Source organism: Myxine glutinosa, chromosome 6 (genome assembly GCF_964187855.1).
Source record: "Myxine glutinosa chromosome 6, kmMyxGlut1.1, whole genome shotgun sequence".
In the NCBI taxonomy this organism is placed as follows: domain Eukaryota; kingdom Metazoa; phylum Chordata; class Myxini; order Myxiniformes; family Myxinidae; genus Myxine; species Myxine glutinosa.
The window spans coordinates 100,449,520-100,469,839 of NC_136266.1; the positions used below are offsets into that span (position 1 = coordinate 100,449,520).

Consider the following 20,320-nt stretch of genomic DNA (forward strand, 5'->3'; position numbering starts at 1 on the left):
GTACCTCCGCTCGGTAAATAACATCTAATCCGCGGACCGTAACAATATATATTACATGTGTTTCTCCATTATTTATATTCAGAGACTTCCAAATATTGCTATGCATCGATAACATTCTGACCATGTTTTTTAAATATGTATTTTCTCTGCATACGTGGAACTCCCATGACATGAAGACAGTTTGAATGACATGGTATTACTCTATTACAGGACTTTCTGCTGTTCATTCACCAATTCATTGGTCACTGAGCTTGCTCTGCCTGATCATGTACAACCCATCATGGAGTCTTTTGCAACAGGCCATGGGAGCGAGGGTATAGCATCCTTTGTGGAGCAGATCTGCTCAGATCCGGCCCTGGAGATTGGATCAATACAATTGTGTCAAGTGAGGTTGTGTTTTTTTTTTTTTTAACAATTATTGTCAGTCATGTGCTCATGTACAAGGCTCATGTAGTTGTATAATGTTATCACTCATGTACATGGCTTGTTTAGGAGTAGACTTCCCCATTTAGGCCAATGCTTTAGAAAATATAAAGGATGATTGTTGTGGAAATCATTCAAGACCACAACTTTAGTCCATCTGTTGGTTTAATTCCATTAAGACCTTTGACATCATTCTGCAAATACAGGAATGCAATAGAAATAAGGTTTGGCTTCACATAGGTCAATCCACAATATAGTTCAATGAAAGCAAGCGTAATATTCTATGCGGTACGTACCGTTAACGAGTCTACTAGTCAATGTAACATGTCACAGGAGAAGTCGCCTAGAGCAGCGGCTGCATCGGGTCTTATAGCCGCGCCCCCCTAGCGGTGTCAGCGAGCAGCGAGCATCACCTGGGTTCAGCATTAATACGATTTCACTGCATTCTCCCCACCGTTAGAATTACACTGCCGAGTGGCTAGAATCGAGCGAGGCGTCAGCATTAACAGGGTGCGGAATTATGGTATCAGTCGGCCCAACCGTACCGGTCCGGACGGCGAATTTTCCTGCCAGCACGTGTCCGAAATTCCCCGGGTACGGCATCACGTAACCCAGAGACTCCGGCGTCGGAGTGGCTGTTGTCGGAGTGGCGTCGGAGTGGAGTCGGGCGACGAAGGGGGTACCGCCAAGCCTTCAGGCAAGGGTGGATGTGGCGAAGGGAGGGTTGGCAGACGTTCAGTGACGGAAGTGACGGAAGAGTCCATAGTCTCATAGATTGGCTCGTCCGATTCCTTATAAGGGTCGGTGACCCCGCAGGGGGCAAGATGGCGTACGGAGACAGTGGACTCACGCCCATCTGCCGTCATCACACGCGCATGCTCGGGATTAGCCTGGAGTACCTGCACTTTGTCCACTAAGGGGTCGTACTTGCTCGTGCGGACCGCCCGTTTGAGATAGGCCGGCCCCGGCTCATCGAGCCAACTGGGTAATGACCGGATACACCCCGAGCTCCTCGGGTGGTGGAAAAGTCTCGTGGGGAGTCTGGTTGGTGGCCGTACATAGGAGAGCCCTAATCGAGTTCAGCGCCGCAGGTAGCGACCAAGCCCATTTATTGAGGCCCCGGCCAAGGGTCCGGAGGTTGAGCACGACGGCCCTCCATATAATCCCGTTGAAGCGTTCGATCTGCCCATTCGCTTGGGGTCTGTACGGCGTGGTATAACTAGAAGCGACGTTATTTTGGAGCAAGTAGCCTCGCACTTCCTGAGACAAAAAGACCGCACCCCGATCAGTATGCACGTAGGCCGGGTACCCAAACATAGAGAACAAATTCTGCAGGCATCGCATTACCGTGGCAGCCGTCATATCCACGCACGTATAAGCAAAAGGAAACCGCGAGTACTCATCGACGATAGTGAGCAGATAGCGAGAGTTACTCGACACCGGCAACGGGCCCTTGAAATCCATCGCCAATCTTTCCCACGGCCTCGTAGCCCTAACCAGCATCCCCATGGGAGGGTTATAGAAACGTGGTTTGATTTCTGCGCATATAGCGCAGTCGCGACAGATATGGCGGATATCGTCAATCGAGTACGGTAGATTGCCACGTCGCACAAAATGAGCGAAACGCGTCATGCCCGGATGCCCTGCAGTTTCGTGCAAAGCGCGTAGGCCCTCCAGAGTGACGATACCCGCGCACGTAACCGGTCTTGATAAGGCGTCGGCGACCTGGTTATCCTTCCCAGGGCGGTATTTGATAGTGTAGCAGAAGTCGGCAAGCTCTATACGCCAGCGAGTGATTTCCTCATTCTTAATGCGCTGGGCGTGTAAGGTGTCGTACATGAACGCAACACTTTGTTGGTCCGTGATGATTTGAAAGCATCGTCCGAGTAAGTACGGGCGCCATCGCCGAATCGACTCGATGATCGCGTACGCTTCCTTTTCGACAGACGAATGTCTCCGCTCAGCGGAGGTAAGAGTCCGTGAAAAGAAAGCCACCGGGCGCCCACCTTGGGAGAGGGTCGCTGCTATGGCATGATCCGAGGCATCACTTTCTAGGACGAAAGATCCGCTCTCGTCGATCGTCGCCACAGCGGCACTGGCGATGTCGGCCTGAAGGCCTCCAAAGGCCGCCAAAGCGGCCGGACGCAGAGGGAATGTGTCGCAGGCCACGAGGGGGCGAAGTTTCGCGGAGAAATTTTGGACCCACTTAGAGTAATGGGCGAATAGCCCGAGAGCGCGCTTCAGGGACGCCCGATCGCTGGGAGGGGCCATGTCGAGCAGATGTCGCAGACGCTCCTTATCCGGAGCGACAGAGCCATGGGTCACGGTGTACCCCAGAAGATCTATCTTGCGTAGGGAGTATTGACACTTAGCCTCGTTCATGGTTAAGCGATACCTCTGCGCGACCTCGAGGAAGCGCTTCAGATTAGCATCATGGTGCCCTTGGTCATACCCACAAACCGTAAGATTGTCTAGATAGACGAAAACATCGGTCAAGTTCTCCCTCGCAATGAGGTCATCCATGGCTTTCTGGAAACAGGGGACCCCGTTCGTCACCCCAAAAGCAATCGAGTAAACTAGTACAACCGTTGCCCCGACTCAAAATCGGTATAGATACGATCTGCCCTAGAGATAGGGATCTGATGATACGCACTACGGAGATCGAGAGTGCTGTAGACCGAGTATTGGGCCACCTGTCGCACCAGCGCGTCCATCCCCGGAAGGGGGTAGGCATCCAGCTGTGTAAAACGGTTAATCGTTTGGGAATAGTCGATTACCATGCGTCTGCGGTGTGCTTCGCTTCGCACCACTAAGACCTGGGCCCGCCACGGCGACCGGCTGGGTTCTATGATGCCGACTTTCAAGAGCTGAGCCGTCTCCCGCAATGAATTGCATGTCTGCTCGAGAGTAGCGCCGTGATTTTACCGCTACAGGTGTACAGTCGGAGGTTAAATTGGGGAACAGCGAAAGTGGCTGGATTTCCATTTTCGCTAGGGCACACACAGCAAGCGTGTCAGTCCCACCAACAGCAAGCGTGTCTGGCCCACCAAACTCCATTTCCAGTCGTCCATGTCGCTTAAGGAAATCGTGTCCTAACAGAATGTCAGCACATAAAGCAGGTAAGACCATGAGGTGTACATCTGGGAAAACCCGTCCCTTTATCACGAGTTTCAATCGACATTCCCCCTTCGTGCTGAGCCGAAGTCCCTGGGAAGCCATGAAGATCCGTCTCGTAGTCCCCAAGACCTGCCAACCATGCCTGTGCACTAGTCGTTGATCGATAAAACTATCCGTAGACCCTGTATCCACCAAGGCACGCACACAATGGCCCTCGACCATGAGGGGAATAATGGCTTGAGCCAGGCCGGACGAGCCTGCTGGGAGTGGGACCGAACCTCCCGAGTGAGTCGGTCGCGCCTCGCGGGTGGGTCCTATGCCAGCCGCAGTTTTCCTGGCATCAGAGGGTGCCCGTGGAGTTTCGTATAAGTTGACAGGGAGCGTTCCCATGCAATCAGCAGTGTTGCGGTCGTTGCCGGAGTATTCGTTGTTCATGGGGCATTCGTTAAAGCTGTCAGAGAGCACCCCCATGCGGTCCGTTGTCTTGCCATTCAAAATCGCCGTTTGACGAGTATGGGCCTCCGTAGTCTTGCCATTGAACACGTGTCGCCGCCAGAGGACGCTGTACGCTCTTAAGAGACGTAGCGTGTACGTACCGCTGGGGTTTGGCGAGGCCCCAAAGTCCCTCGCGTTGCCCGGAGTCTAGTCAAGGACGCTCGTTCCATGTCCGATTGAGGATGAGACTGTTGTGGCTGTTCGGTGTCTCTTGCCAAGGTCGATTGGGCGACCAGGGGCCCGCAAGGAGGGGCACTGCCCATCAAAGCCGGGTAAGGCGCCGTGTTCCGTGCTCGGCCCATAGGCTCTGCAATAAGCCCATTCAAGGTCGCGCGCGGCCACGAACCGCGTGCGGTTTTCCGGCACACTTTTGCATAGTGCCCCTTTTGCGAGCACATATGGCATATTGTGTCCCGAGCCGGACACACTGACCGGGGATGTCGTTGACCCCCACAGAAGTAGCATGCGGCTCCGCGTAAGGCCTTGGGTCTGGCCGTAGCGGCAGCCGTCAGGATCCCCGGATCCTCCGCCGGGGCAACCTGGAGTTCCGCGAGCGGGTCCGCTCCCGGTTCTTCGGCGGTAGCGCTCTCCGGCCGTGCGTGTAGCGAGGTCCCCGCCAAGAGGCGCGTGCGATCATAGTCGTTCGACTGCAGCCACGCTTCGGTATATACTTTTCCTTGTTCTAGAGCCGCCGTGAAGGTCAGGTCGGTCTTCTCCAAGAGCTTGAGCCTGAGGTCCTGAGAGGAGACTCCGTAGACGAAAGCGTCTAGGAGAAGGTCATCTTGAACCTGCTCGTGAGTCCGTGGCTCCTGGGTGCTGTCTAGCAGGAGTTGCCGGAGCTCCTGGGCATAGTGATCCATCGACTCGTTTGGTTGCTGGCGTCGTGATTAGTCCGGCAGATATGTGAAGAATTGTGGTAGAATTGTGCCTTTGATGATACAAGCATGAAACTTGGCACACAGTTAGGGCATACCCTTACAGTGAAATTTGGATGTAGGGGCATTCCAGATTTCTCCTTGGCCCAAAATGGCGGCCATTTTACAAAATGGCGGCTAAGAAGGACATATTTACCTATTATTTCAGACTTGTCATTTGTGCTGCTATTGAAACACAATGTAATGAGCATATTATAAATTGTCATGTACATGCTATGCAATACCTTCATACTGGGTTCAAAATTGGAATCTACGGTGGCCTATAAGGGGCAGAACAAATGGTTTACCATTGCAATAGACAGGACTGGTCTAGCGGTTTAATTATTTAACTTTGCATGACTATCTGATTTCTCCTGGGTGTAATTTTGGTTCAATACCTTTATATGAACAACTTTGATGTAGCTTTATGAACTTTCCTATCATAGACTAGGTGACTATAAGGAACAATGCAAGGCTAGTGAAAAGTTACGAAAGCGAATTACTATATTTATGATAATTAATGTATGTATTTCTTTTTCAGATGATAACTCGACTGCACTGCACCTTCGCTCATTGACTGTAGTAGCTACCTAGATTTGGTTCCCAATTTGTATATTGATTGGATGGTGGTGGTGGATAATGCTTAATTGACAATGGCCAACAAAAATTTCAAGCTATTAGACCCCCAAAGCCCTAGTACATCTGGAACAAACATGCCTTATCTGACAGATTGGGAGAAGTGTGTGTTATGTCAGGAGGTCACCGATGAGGTGCGACTTCCAACTGTACACTGATGCTCTGACCAAGCTTGTACCATGGTTCTTCGCCTTGGGACATACAAACTATGCCAGGTGGATCCCAGTTCACTTGCGCGACATGGTGACACTTGCAACAAAGCATCCAACTGTATACGCACAGTTTCTGGCAGGAAACTTCACCATGAAGAAAACTACACGTGCATTCTCTGCCATAGCCTTAGACCAGGCACACGAGCAAAATAATGCATTGGTGAAAGGTGATGGAGGGGCTGTAGGTCTTACGGAGAATGCTGCAGCTTTGCGCCGATGGATGGTGTCTGGTCTAGAGATGGCCAAACTGATCTATAAGTTCGAGGCCACAACAGAAAAAAGAATTAGGAAAACTGAACTAAAACACCATGAACAGACAAAGCACACGCAGGTAGCCTTTGCTCGAGATGTGAGAGCACTCACCCGTGTCATAGGAGAGATGGGGAACCCATTCTGTGACGACAGCAAAGATCTCTTGGTGCTAGACAGCAGAGACCTGGCAGACCCAGCAGTCATCAACACCCTTTACCAGATCGAGAAGCTGGGAAAAGAACAGTATGACACATATGTGAACGAGAGGCTTGTACATCAGACAAAGCCTATCACTGACCCAATAAAAAGAAACAATCTCCCTCTCTTCAGCCGACCCCCAGTCAGAGAGAAGTCAAGAACAGAGTTGAAGGTGGTATCTCTGAAGAATGACTGCGTTCTGTTCTCCAGGCTGTTTATTGCATCCCAGACACGGAATGGAGATCTTGATGAATTCTTTGCACATGAAAACCAAGCTTGTCCCCCTGCATTGTCACAAATGGGCAAAATCCGGCTTGGAACCAAGTCTGATCTGGTTGGGTGCTTAGAAGATCTGATCACCTCACGGGAAAATGATGATGTAAGCCCCCCTGTTGAAGTCATGATCCTGGATGGAGCAGCCATCGTGAACATGCTGGCACCTCGTAATGCGAAGACCTTCTCTGAGTATGCATCACTAGTATTCTTGCCATACATCACATCTCAGATACAAAATAAGAGCAGGGTTGATATTATCTGGGATGAATATTTCCCAGACAGTTTGAAAGCCGACACCAGGAAGACGAGGGGTAAAGGCACCAGGAGACGAGTTGAGCCATCTAGTTCCATCCCTCGAAACTGGCAGGCCTTCCTTCGCATAGACGAGAACAAGGTGAAGTTGTTTGACTTTCTAGCAACGAGGATAGCAAACATTGAGACTGACAAGCAAATCGTCACCACAAACCACAAAGAAGTTTTTTGTACAGAGCCACGAGATGTTACTGGTCTTTCCCCGTGTAGTCACGAGGAGGCAGATACAAGGATACTACTCCATGTCCAAGATGCAGTCAGACAGGGCTATACCAAGGTGTCAATCCGCACAGTGGACACAGATGTTTTGATCCTTGCAGTGGCAGCAACTGGATATCTTGACATCGATGAACTCTGGGTTGCTTTTGGCACAGGGAAGAATTTCAGGCACTTGGCAGCTCACGAGATGGCTGTGGCACTGGGACCAAACAAGTGCCGAGGGTTGCCATTCTTCCACGCCTTCACTGGGTGTGACACCGTGTCCTGCTTCGGCGGAAGGGGGAAGAAAACAGCATGGGAAACATGGAAAGCCTATGATGAGGTCACCTCAGCTTTCTGCGCACTGGCTGCCACACCAACCATTTCAACTGCAAATGACAACATGGATCCACTGGAGCGTTTTGTTGTTCTGCTCTACGATCGAACAAGCAGCCAGGAACATGTTAACGATGCCCGCAAGCATCTCTTCACCCAGACTGGTAGATCAATAGAGGCTATCCCACCAACGCAAGAAGCCCTCAGACAACACATCAAGAGAGCTGCCTACCAAGCCGGCTTTTGTTGGGGCCAGATGATGATTTGCGCACCTGAGCTCCCATCGCCAAGTGAATGGGGTTGGAAACAGAGTAATAACGGCTGGGGGATATATTGGACAACCCTCACAGAGGCAACTGAGGCATGCCGACAATTGATTAGATGTGGATGCAAGAAGGGTTGCAGGAAACAGTGCAAGTGTGTTAAGGCCGCACTCCAGTGCTCAGCTCTGTGTCACTGTGCAGGGGAGTGCACACGATAGTATACAGGAGGAATAACACACCTGTTACATATACACAAACATGTGGAAGACTGTTTTGTAGACTGTTTTATAGTGAAAGTCACTTCCACAGCGTTAATGTGGCATTTTCACTTCATTTCCATTGTGTTTCTGGAGTTTGCTCAAAATAGCTCAAAAAGTAATTATTTTTGTAAAGAATAAGGACCAAATAAATGTTATGTGAGTTTGTTGACATTTAATTATGATCTTACAACCTGTTTACGTGAAAAAAACATCATAGGTGTGCTTGAGCAATAAGTAAATCTAGTTTTATAGACATCGGTACTGTGTATCTTATTATCCGTAAACGGCCATTTTTAAAATGGCCGCCATTTTGTCCCTAGGAAAAGATTTGAATGCCCCTATATCCAAAAATCTTCCTAGTAGTATGCTCTATCAGTGTTCAAAATTTCATGCTTGTATCACCAAAAGCACAATTTTTTCACATATCTGCTGGGCTAGATGACAGCAAACGGCGAGCATACACCACGCTCTTTTTCTTTATGTACAATCGCTTGAGCTCCGCAACAGCAAGGTCGTACGTCGCACATCGTGCAATACTGTTGTACACCTTGTAGTCGACTTTGGACTGGAGCGCTGCTAGCTTCGCGGCAGCTGTCAGCTCGGCGTCCTGGTCAGCGAACTGGTTCTCCAAAGTTTTCAACCAGTGAGTCAGTTTCAAACCAGCATCCGGGGCTTGCGGGTCAGCGCAGAATTGCGAAACCACCAGCATCTTGTTTCCCGCCATGTCCGTAGATTTTAATGGAATTAAGTGTTGTGGAAATCATTCAAGACCACAACTTTAGTCCATCTGTTGGTTTAATTCCATTAAGACCTTTGACATCATTCTGCAAATACAGGAATGCAATAGAAATAAGGTTTGGCTTCACATAGGTCAATCCACAATATAGTTCAATGAAAGCAAGCGTAATATTCTATGCGGTACGTACCGTTAACGAGTCTACTAGTCAATGTAACATGTCACAGGAGAAGTCGCCTCGAGCAGCGGCCGCATCGGGTCTTATAGCCGCGCGCCCCTAGCGGTGTCAGCGAGCAGCGAGCATCACCTGGGTTCAGCATTAATACGATTTCACTACAATGATTATCGAGGAGTCAAAGTTATCAATATGAGATATTAGAGAAGTTGGACTTCCTGTCCATTGTATGATTGTGACCTTTATAGATGCTTCACAAGTATAAACTGTTGTTATTGCATCGGATGTATTCGGTGATGAAGAATATGATACAGCATGAATGTAACAAAGCAAAATAGGCATGTTGTAATGAAAGTTGTGAAGAAATAGAAGCAGCTGATAGACAGCACAAGTCGAGAGAAGTGCATTGTAACGGGTCTCAAAATTTGTCCTTTTGACTGTCACTTTGGTCGTTCTACCGAAAGGAAAACTTATCGGGAGGGAATGGCCATTGTGAATATGACAGCTCCGAAGAGGTATTTGGCTTCGCATAGCAGTAAGCACCAACATGGGGGCCATATGATTTTTTTCATCAGGTTTAAATTGTGGGTGGAGTCAGGCAAGACGTCATGGGCCTTGTGACGATAGGCCTCGGCGATTGAGGGGGGAGAAGGGAGTGACGTCGTGTTGCACGCTGGGGTGACGTCATATTATTGACCCTCTCGGAGGTCATCTTACCTTGCCCCCTGCCGGTTCGACAGGAAGGCCAGCTCACGTGATGTCGTCAACCTAAATAACCTCTCTATCACAAACAACACTGCCTTCCAACTGCATAGAAAAACAGGACAATTTAACCTAAACCTGAAGTCCTCCATATAGGTAGAAATTATCTATCCTCCACAAGCACACGGCTCATGCTTAGGCCTTACATTTTAATAACTACCCTTTACCCCGCACACATAATATTATCAACACCATCATGGAATCCATCATTGCTTCAGATATGAAATCTTTCTTCTTCTCCAATGGCTTGATCTCTGACCATCAATTTGGTTTCAGACCTGGTCACTCTACTCTGGACATGCTGCTTCTGCTTTCTCAACAATGGATGGAGGTCCTCAACGCCAAACAGGAAATTAGAGCTGTCTCCCTTGACATTTCACGTGCCTTCGATACGGTCTGGCACCCCGCTCTGCTCACCAAACTCTCCTCCTTTGGTATCCATGGAAATCTCCACGCATGGCTGGCGGACCTCCTCTCTGGTCGTAGTCAACGTGTGGCCCTGAATGGGTTTCTCTCATCTCCTCTTCCTGTTCAGGCTGGAGTTCCCCAAGGCAGTGTTCTGGGCCCTGTTCTTTTTCTGGTCTTCATCAATGATCTCTCTGACTCTCTTGAAAATCCTCTCTATCTCTTTGCTGACGACTCCACTCTCTGTCGCTCCATTCCTCATCCCTCAGATCGGCAGTCTGCAGCCTCCTCACTCTCTGCAGACCTGGACAAAATCACAGACTGGGCAAACAAATGGAACATGTCTTTCAATCCTGACAAATCTCACACTCTTACGATGTCTCTCCGAAAAGACCAACTGGACAACCCTCCCATCCACTTTCTGAATAATCCTCTCCAAGAAGTTCTGTCACTCAATCTTTTGGGTCTCACTATCTGCCATGATCTTTCCTGGGAAAACCACATTTCAAATCTGGCCTCCAAAGCCAGTCGCCGACTGGGCATCCTCCGTCGTGTGAAGTTCTTCCTTGGCACACCTGAGCTCCTCACCACTTACAAGGCTTTCATCCGCAGCTCTATGGAATACTGCTCTCCCCTCTGGTCTGGTGCTCCTGCCTCACACCTAGCTCGTCTTCACGCTGTTGAAACCAAAGCGTTCAGAATCATTGGAATCTCCCGCGATGAAGCTAACTCCAAGGGCCTTTCACTCACTCACCGCAGGCAGGTTGATGGTCTTTCCGTCTTCTACTGACTCCTCTCTGGCCTTGCCCCCCCAGCTCTCTCTGAGCTCTGTCCCCCAAATATTCCTACAGGTCGCACAAGATCTGCCTGCAACCCTCTTATGGTTAAACTGCCAAAATCAAGACTTTCTGCTCACCTTCACTCCTTCATTCCTCTTTTCTCCCACCTCTGGAACAAACTCCCTCACTCTCTTCAATCCCACTCCACCCTCCAGGTCTTTAAAACAGCTGTTCACCACCATCTCTTATCTTCCCCCATCCAAAACCTTGATCTTTTCTACCCCCGCTAATTTCGGTCCCCTTGTGTGTTTTATACCTCTCCCCCTCCCCCCCCCCCTCTTCCCACGCCTCCTCCCCCCAAGCCCTCTCCCTCCCACACTTCTCCCTGCTCTCAAATGTTGTGTTTGTGTGCTTCCCCTTCTCTCCCCATCTTGTCTTCCGCTCCCTCTTTTTATATATTTTGTTTGTCTGGTTGATTTGTTTGTGAAATAAATGTTAGCTCTTTCACGAGCCTCGATTCAGTATACAAAAAAAAAAACAAAAAAAAAACAATCAACGAAATAACTGAAAACTTTGCATTTAGTCGCAATTTCGATAAAACTAAAGTGATGTCGATTAGTAAAGAAAAAGATGTGCCTCTCACTATTGAGCATAAGTATTAAGAGTAAACGGTCAAACAGGTGAAATATTTTGTCTACCTTTGGCATCTTAATACTGATGATGCATCTTTTATCTACACTGAGCATCTTTTTGCTGTTGATGGAAGATGTGATACAGAAGTTGAGAGGAAAATTGAGATGTCCAGATCAGCAACATAAACATTTCAGAGTTTAACAACATTAAAGGAGTTTTAAGCAATATAAAAAAAAAAGAGCATCACGAGAACGGCACTCGGTAGAGCGCATACTTCTGCCAGACTGAACAGTTTATGGTTTCTATCCCACTGATAGGCCGATCTTATTTGGACCTGAACCAAAATCGAATCGGCTTGTTCTTGTCACATTACCAACTCGTCCACCAAGTTTTGTCATAACTCGTCCACAACTTTTTTATCTATGTTGTATGTCGTTTTTGGCCCTGTCACTCAATGGTGAAGAATCACTTCAAAGATTAAATGATCCTCACATCCGAATCCATATTCAGATCTTCACCAAAATCGAATCGATTAGTCCTTGTCACACACCCAATCTAGCCACCAAGTTTAGTCCAAATCAGTCCACATAATTTTGAGATATCCTGCTATGTATCGTTTTTGGCCCTATCTCCCAATGGTGAAGAATCACTTTTAAAAGTCTAGTAGCTGGATCCGGATCCAGATCTTCCCCAAAATCTAATCATTTCGTTCTTGTCACATACCCAACCTCTCCGCAAAATTTCGTCCAAATCCATTCACAACATTTTGAGATATCTTGTTCACAGACAGACAGACAAACAAGAAGACGTCATGCGGAGCACGATACTTGCAAAATCCACCACCCCCCTCCCTCAAACGTTTTCCATTGATACAGCAAATTGTCCATTTAATGAGGATTAAAATTGACGATCTTGATCAAAGCTCGGGTCAACAGGATGAAAAGTGACTTTTTCAGATGAAATATGATGATTTTAGAAGTTTGACCTTGAGTTGACCTTTGACCTTTTGACCTTAAAAATAGTTAATTTCCTAATTTAGTGACTCAATATACAAATGCTATTTCATTTTTAAGTCACCTACCTCATTTCACCTACCTCATTCACCTACCTCATTCTCATCCACCCTCTCTGAAAAAATGTCCACTTCCCCCTTTGTTGACCTTCACACCCCTTCTGACCTCACTGACTACTACAACCACACTCTCTCCTTCTGCCTCGACCGGCCTTGCTCCCCCACCTCTCTCTGGGCTCTGTCCCCCAAATATTCCTGCAGGTCGCACAAGATCTGCCTGCAACCCTCTTATGGTTAAACTGCCAAAATCAAGACTCTCTGCTCACCTTCACTCCTTCATTCCTCTTTTCTCCCGCCTCTGGAACAAACTCCCTCACTCTCTTCAATCCCACTCCTCCCTCCAGGTCTTTAAAACGGTTGTTCACCACCATCTCTTATCTTCCCCAATCCAAAACCTTGATCTTTTCTACCCCCGCTAATTTCACCCAAAATCCACTTTTTTGAGGTGACTTTTGTCTTCTTTCCTGGAAGTCCTTGGTGTCCTTGCGTTTTATACCTATCCTGCCTCCCCCCAGGCCCTCTCCCTCCCACACATCTCCCGATGTCCCTGCTCTCAAATGTTGTGTTTGTGTGCTTCCTCCCCTTCTCTCCCCATCTTATCGACCGCTCCCCTTTTTATATACTTTGTTTGCTTGTTTGTTTGATTTGTTTGTTTGATAAATGTTAGCTCTTTCACGAGCTTCGACTCTGTATACAAAAAAAAAAAAAAAATCGGATTTAAAATGGCGATTTTAGAAATTTTATTTCCAGATGACCTTTGACCTCAAAATCAATAGGCTTCTCAATTGGGACGACCTATACAGCTTGGTGCCGTTTTGTGATGATCGGTTTAGAATTGTGACCTGTAGGCCGGTGACAAATAGACAAACAAATGAAAAATCAGTCAGAGACCGAGGACTTGCCGGAATGTACTTTATTTTTATCGGCCATTTTGGACAAATATGGCGGCCGAACCACGTGACCGTTGACGTCATCTTTATTTGTTTTCTAAACTAATTTATTCCTAGATGATGCTCAAGAAATTTCATCTTGATTGGATAAAGTTTTGTACATGTCGAATTATGACGTCATAATGGAGGCACCAGTGACATCATCATTAACATATTTTATTCCCCATGGAGAGTTCTTTACAATGAGCCATGTCTCAATTTTTTCTATGAAGCACTTTTGGAGATATAGAGGTGCAAAGTTTTTCCTTTTTCCCAAGATGGCGGCCGAACCACGTGACCGATGACGTCATCATTATTATTTTTTTCTCCGCCAGTTTATGCCGACATGGTGCTCAAGAAATTGCATCTTGATTGGATGAAGTTTTGTACTTGCGAATTATCGAATTATCATGTCATAATGGAGGCCTTGGGCCGAGAGAGTTAAAAATTGGGCACAGTCTATTCCAGGGCAAGACAAATATGTGTGTAAAGTATGGCGATTCTATGTGCAACGGTGCAGAGGTAGTACTGCGCACAGACAGACAAACAGACAGACAGACAGACAGAAAGACAAACCAACCAAACAACATACTTGCCGGAATCTTTTCCGGCAATTGACAAACAGACAGACAGAACCACGAACGCAACCGACCAATATACTTGAAAAATCTTCGATTTTGCAAGTAACAAACAGATAGAGGTGAAAACATAAACTCCACCCACCTTTGGTGGTGGAGGTAACAACTTAATTCAGAATTGTAGAGTGCTCTATGTGGTCAATACTGTTGTATGGGATGTAAACCTGGACTATTACAACACATGTCAAAATACGTGTTTAAATTGATCGTGTTTAAAAGTGTTTAAAAGGCAAAATACGTGTTTAAAAGCTTTTAAATTGTGGATGCTAAAAATAATGATGAGAGTTGGATGGGACGGAATAAAATACAACGACCAAGTGTCTTTTTGTGTAAAAGGATGTAACAGTATCGCAAATACACAGCACAGCTGACATTTGATCCGACAAACTGATAACATTGGTGGAAGAAGAGTAAGAGGAAGGCAAATACAAAAGTGGACAGATAAGACGAGGAAGACAAAGAATTAGCTTTTTGTAGCGATTGAATATTGATTGGAATAGCATTTAATAATTGCGAGCCTCCGATTCAAAGATGGCACCTGATGATTATGATAACGTTGGATTTCACTTCTTTTTTTTATTCATTTATTTATTTATATGCCTTCTTGTTTTCCAGGACTTGTTGTCATTTGCCTTAAGAGATGGTAAGTTTTGTTTTATTATTTTGAGTTACTTGTAGCCACAGAATCAACAGTCAACTTAAAAACTCCACTTTGAGAACATTGCATTTTTGGATTCGGAATAATGTGTGTACTATACAGTGCCCACAGAAAGTCATCACCCCCTTTCAAAATTTTCACCTTTTGTTGCCTTGTAGCCTAGAATTTAAATGCATTAAATCAGACTTTTCCCACCTTTATTTACACATCGTAACCCACAACTTCCAAGTGAAAAACAAATTCGATAAGTTTCAGAAAATTTATTAAAATTACAAAACTAGAATATTTTGGTTGGATAAGTGTCCACCCCCCCTGAGTTAATACTTGGTGGAAGCACCTTTGACAGCAATTACAGCTGTAAGACTGTTGGGAAAGGTCTCTACCAATCTTGCACACCTTGATTGGGCAATATTTGCCCATTTTTCTGTACAAAACTGTTCAAGCTCAGTCAAGTTGCATGGGGATGTTGATGGACAGCAATCTTCAAGTCATGACACGGATTTTCAATTGGATTTATGGCGGGGCTCTGACTGGGCCACTCAAGGACATTTATCTTTTTGTTCCTTAGCCACTTCAGTGTAGCTTTGGCTGTGTGCTTTGGGTCGTTGTCATGCTGAAAGGTGAACTTCCGTCCCAATTTAGCTTTCTTGCAGAGGGCAGCAGGTTTTCCTCTAGGATTTTTCTGTATTTTGTTCCATCCATTTTCCCTTCTATCCTGGCAAGTGCCCAAGTCCCTGCTGATAAAAAAACATCCCCATAACATTATCCCCTCTCTCTTTTGCCCCTTCCCTCTCTTCCTTTCACTCCCTCTCCCCTCCTTGCACCCCTTCCTCCCAGGGTGTATAGCAACATGCGGTGAGGCGTCACTCCCCTCTCCCTTTCCTCACTCTCTCCCCCTTATTCGCTCCCCCCCTTTCTCGCTCTCCCTCTCTCTTTCTCTTTCTCCTCCGTTTTTCTCTCTCCCCCTCCTTTAGCATTCCCATCAGCGAAGCGACGGGTGCTATTTGCTAGTTTGTAATAATTCCCTCATTCATCATATAAATAGTTATCCCGAAAGGCCATTATTTGGCTTGTAAGGAAGAAATATGAATCATGCCACAAAGAACATTATGATTTCTGCTCTGACGTACAGCGTGCTTTTATAAGCTGGATGCCCATCATTCCTCACTTATTAACAATGGCTCCCACTCACTAACTGCAACTGGTTTCCACCTGAGAACAAATGGTCTTGTCTCATGAAGTACACTTGTGTCCTGAAGGCGGATAATCACTTGGTACACACAAACAAGTACACTTGGCGGATAATCTTTTGTTGGGGGCATGGGGTTGTGTGTGTTGTTTTGTAGGCTGCTACGATGCACGTGCACGGGTTTTAATACGACATGTGGCACAACTCTTACATGTTTCAAACGCTGAAGTCGATTCGGTGGAAGAGCAACTTGTGCAGAGCTTGTGTGCTGCATTGCCTGAAAACGAGTGAGTTTCATCATTCCCAAACCCTCTACAGGAAGACTGATTGATGCCAATTTTGTAGTGACGTTTTAGAAAAGTCATAAGTGCAAAATTCAGGATGTCCAATAATTATTTTTATTCCTCATTTTATTACCACAGCTATAATGCAGGTTCAATTAAAAATAAAAGGTTTTTAATGTCTCCATGTCTTTTTATTTTGTATACAGTGCATTCAGAAAGTATTCAGACCCCTTCCCTTTTTTCACATTTTGTTATGTTGCAGCCTTATGCTGAAATCGTTTATATTCATTTTTTCCCTCATCAATCTACACTCAATACCGCATAATGACAAAGAGAAAACAGGATTTTAGAAAGTTTTGCAAATTTATTAAAAAGAAAAAACTGAAATATCACATTTACATAAGTATTCAGACCCTTTGCTATGACACTTGAAATTTATCGCAGGTGCCTCCCATTTCTCTTGATCATCTTTGAGATGCTTCCACACCTTGATTGGAGTCCACCTGTGGTAAATTCAATTGATTGGACATGATTTGGAAAGGCACACACCTGTCTATATAAGGTCTCACAGCTGACGATGCATATCAGAGCAAAAACCAAGCCATGAGGTCGAAGGAACTGCCTGCAGAGCTCAGAGACAGGATGGTGTCGAGGCACAGATCTGGGGAAGCCTACAAAAAAAAATCTCTGCATTAAAGGTTCCCAAGAACCCGGTGGTCACTGGCTGACCTCCAGAGATCCTGTGTGGATATGAGAGAAATTTCCAGAAGGACAACCATCACTGCAACACTCCACCGATCTGGGCTTTATGGCAGAGTGGCCAGACGGAAGCCTCTCCTCAGTGAAAGACACATGAAAGTCCGCTTGGAGTTTGCAAAAAAGCACCTAAAGGACTCTCAGACTGTGAGAAACAAGATTCTGTGGTCTGATGAAACGAAGATTGAACTGTTTGGCATGTTACCAGTGGCAGTCCCAAAAGACTGACCCGACTTTGATCTGAACTTTTAATAATAAACACAGCCAGAACAGCAAACACGTAAATTGCAGCACAATTGACTTGTTGAGAATTACAGTAAGCGAATGACTCGCTAAAGACTTGTTACTAACGAGCTAATCTGCTAATCTGATGGATGTCACATATCACTCAGTAAGAGTTGTTTGGTGCATTCAGCATTGCACTCGTTCATCATATTGTGCTTCATACAAGTTAGAATGCTGACAGAGCAGCCGTTCGCCAGTTTGATCGAGATGAGAGTAATGTTCGAGCCTGCCACAGAAGGCTGAAGATCATTGCTGGAAACCTGAAGTTTTTGGGGTGCGTGTCATTCGTAGAAACTGGTATTTCATGAGCATTTGATCTGAAAAATTCCCCGCGTATTAAACGCGAGTAATAATGGTATTTATGGAACGTGGTTTCTTTGTGAGTAAGCATTATGTAATATATGCCACAACAGCCAGATTATGATTCATTGCATAGGCCTGCATATGAACATCGCTACAGACATGGAAAGGCATGAAGGTAGTTGCAGATGAAAGCTCAGCTGGTTCTTGGGATGCTTACACTGTACCTCTACCTATTATAACACGTTTATTTAAAAAACTCTTTCCTCCTTTTTAATGCCACACAAGGAGCGGAGCGACTCCTGAAAGTAAGTGGACCTTCTTTGGCTGGTTTGTTTGAACCTTCCTTCGATTATCCTCCTCCCACGAGTTCTATATAAGGTGCTTTTTTGTCAATTACAATGTATCATCTAACTATAACCAGTTGAAACAAAACTTTTATCAATTTTTGCTTTTTATTCCTTTGTTGCATCAAACAACAACAACAGGCATTTTAAGGCAATTTTCCCTGCAAGAGCGGGGGTTAGCCTTGCGGTCCCCATGGCAATCTTCTCCATTTTGCCCTATTTTCTGCATCTCCCCTTGCGAACCCCTCTGCCCGCATTTCTTCTTCTTCCACCATCTTTAGCCAACTCTTTCTCAGTCTTCCCCGTCCTCTACTTCCTTCTGCATTCATTTCCATCACTCTTCTCAACCAGTCACTTTCATCCTTCCTCAACACATGACCAAACCATCTCAACCTGTTTCTCTTCACAGCATCCATCACAGGCTCTATTCCCATCATCTTTCGCAATTCATCATTTGTCTTCCTCTCTCTCAACGATACTCCGCACATCCGTCGAACCATTCGCATTTCCACCCTTTCCAGCCTTCGTTGCTGCTCTACGTTCATTACCCATGTCTCGCTCCCATAAATCATAACACTTCTCACACATGCAGCATACACCTTTCCCTTCAGCTTCAACGACACTCCCCTCCTCATCAGCACGCCACTCAGTTCCCGAAACTTCTTCCATGCACATCTCACTCCAGCAACCGTTGCCGAATCTGATCCACCTTCTCCATTCAGCATGTCTCCTAGGTAACAAAATGTTTTCACACCTTTCAGCTTCACGCCGTCTCCAAGATCCAACTCATCATTTCCTCCATCTGCAGCTCCCTCTGTGCACACCTTACACTTGAATGTAGCTGCCACACTGGTTAATGACCCTCTCAAACCACTACATTTTTGATGAGCCCACTCAGCGCACATTGGACATTGAATGGAATTCACTCCGACACCCTTCACTCCGCCACTTTGTTGCATCGAAGAAGGCTAAAATGCTGCTTTATTTAAAAATTTCCCTCAATGTTTTCCATTTGAATACATTGGCTCACAATGCTCAACATTCACCGTAGGGCTGATAGAACGTCACGTCTCCGAGATGAGAAGAAGAAAAAGTTTCAGCGATATTTCCTCATTGGCTTAGCTACTGCTGTTGGTGGAACTGTGATTGGTAAGCCAATTTTTATACGGCCAATGTGTTATGGCCTGCTTTGAATCCAAAGCTTTTATTATTGAACTCAAACCTGTTGATGCCAGAATAATTGGTCTCTGTTTTAATCAATGGGTCACACAGGACTCACGGGAGGCCTTGCCGCTCCCTTGGTGGCAGTTGGGGCAAGTGCTGTGATTGGTAGTGCTGGTGCGGCAGCACTTGGTTCTGTGGCTGGCATTGCCATCATGACCTCACTGTTTGGAGCTGCAGGGGCAGGACTGGCAGGTTTGTAGCATACATATGATCAGCTCTGCATCAGTCTAAATTGTGTTGCCTTTTTGTGCCGTTCTTCCTCTGCAGACGAGAGTTATTGTTATATGCTCTTATTCACGTGTTTTAAACTGTCATATCTCACCAAACTGACATTTCCGTTTTAAAATGGCGTGCCTGAGCTTGGTATATCTAAAATGTTTTCTGGCCTTTGCTATGCTTGCCTTTTGTCAAACCTCCAAATTAAAAATTAAAAATTTTGCCCATTACTGGACAATATGAAAACATTTATCTAAGAAATATCTGCCAGGCCAGGATTAGTTACTGCTCCTGAATCTTCATCTCTTCCTTTTAGATATTGGCTATTATGATTTCTTTTCTTGCCTGTTTTGATTCCCAATTATGACTACTTCCTTTTTCTTGTCCCAATTCCTCCTCCACTCTTTTACTCTGCTTTGCTTCTGTCTTCTTCCTCCTTCCAGCATCCTGTTGCTTTCTTTCTTTCTTTCTTTCTTCTTTCGGATGTTTCTTCTTTGTCTTCAAATCTCATGCAGTCTGAAACAATTGACATCTTTACCAGGTGTGACATTTTGCAAATTCATCTTTATTTCACTGGCATCTTGCTCTTTTGCATCTGGTTCTTTGTGATATTGTCGTTTTTATTGCAATGCCTTCCATAGGTAACAATTAACTGTTGTGCAGGATACAAGATGAAGAAAAGGATTGGTAAAATTGAAGAATTTGAGTTCATTCCACTCACACCTGGCAGCACGCTGCACCTCACAATAGCCATCACTGGCTGGCTGTCTGCTGGGAAGTATGGTAAGATATAGTTGCAATCACCAGATAATTTGAGGTTCCTGTGCAAAACAATCACCGAATGCTGTTGTTTAGGTTGGATGTTCATGTTTCTGTCCCTTCGTCTGTCTGTTCCTGAAAGCTCTTCGATTGGCAAAATGCCCTTATTGGATAACACAAAATGTTCCATCCCCAACAGAGCTTAGGAACCCCATATGTAAATTTTGTGCATGTGTGTTGGACGTAAAGGCAAGGTGTCACATCCTGTGAGTGTAATCTGT

The 20,320-nt window shown here is 45.9% G+C and overlaps 1 protein-coding gene across 6 annotated transcripts in view; it reads left to right on the forward strand.

Annotated features, from left to right (window-relative positions):
- The window catches only part of TMCO4 (transmembrane and coiled-coil domains 4), an 86,480-nt gene that overhangs the window by 29,787 nt on the left and 36,373 nt on the right, over positions 1–20,320 (forward strand). For all 6 annotated transcript variants that reach the window (XM_078780252.1, XM_068120689.2, XM_078780251.1 and 3 more), the window contains exons 3-8: positions 211–385; positions 14,637–14,664; positions 16,026–16,155; positions 18,892–18,989; positions 19,113–19,256; positions 19,944–20,063. In XM_078780252.1, the coding sequence (XP_078636378.1) occupies positions 211–385; positions 14,637–14,664; positions 16,026–16,155; positions 18,892–18,989; positions 19,113–19,256; positions 19,944–20,063 (695 nt within the window). The remainder of the gene's footprint in view (positions 1–210; positions 386–14,636; positions 14,665–16,025; positions 16,156–18,891; positions 18,990–19,112; positions 19,257–19,943; positions 20,064–20,320) is intronic.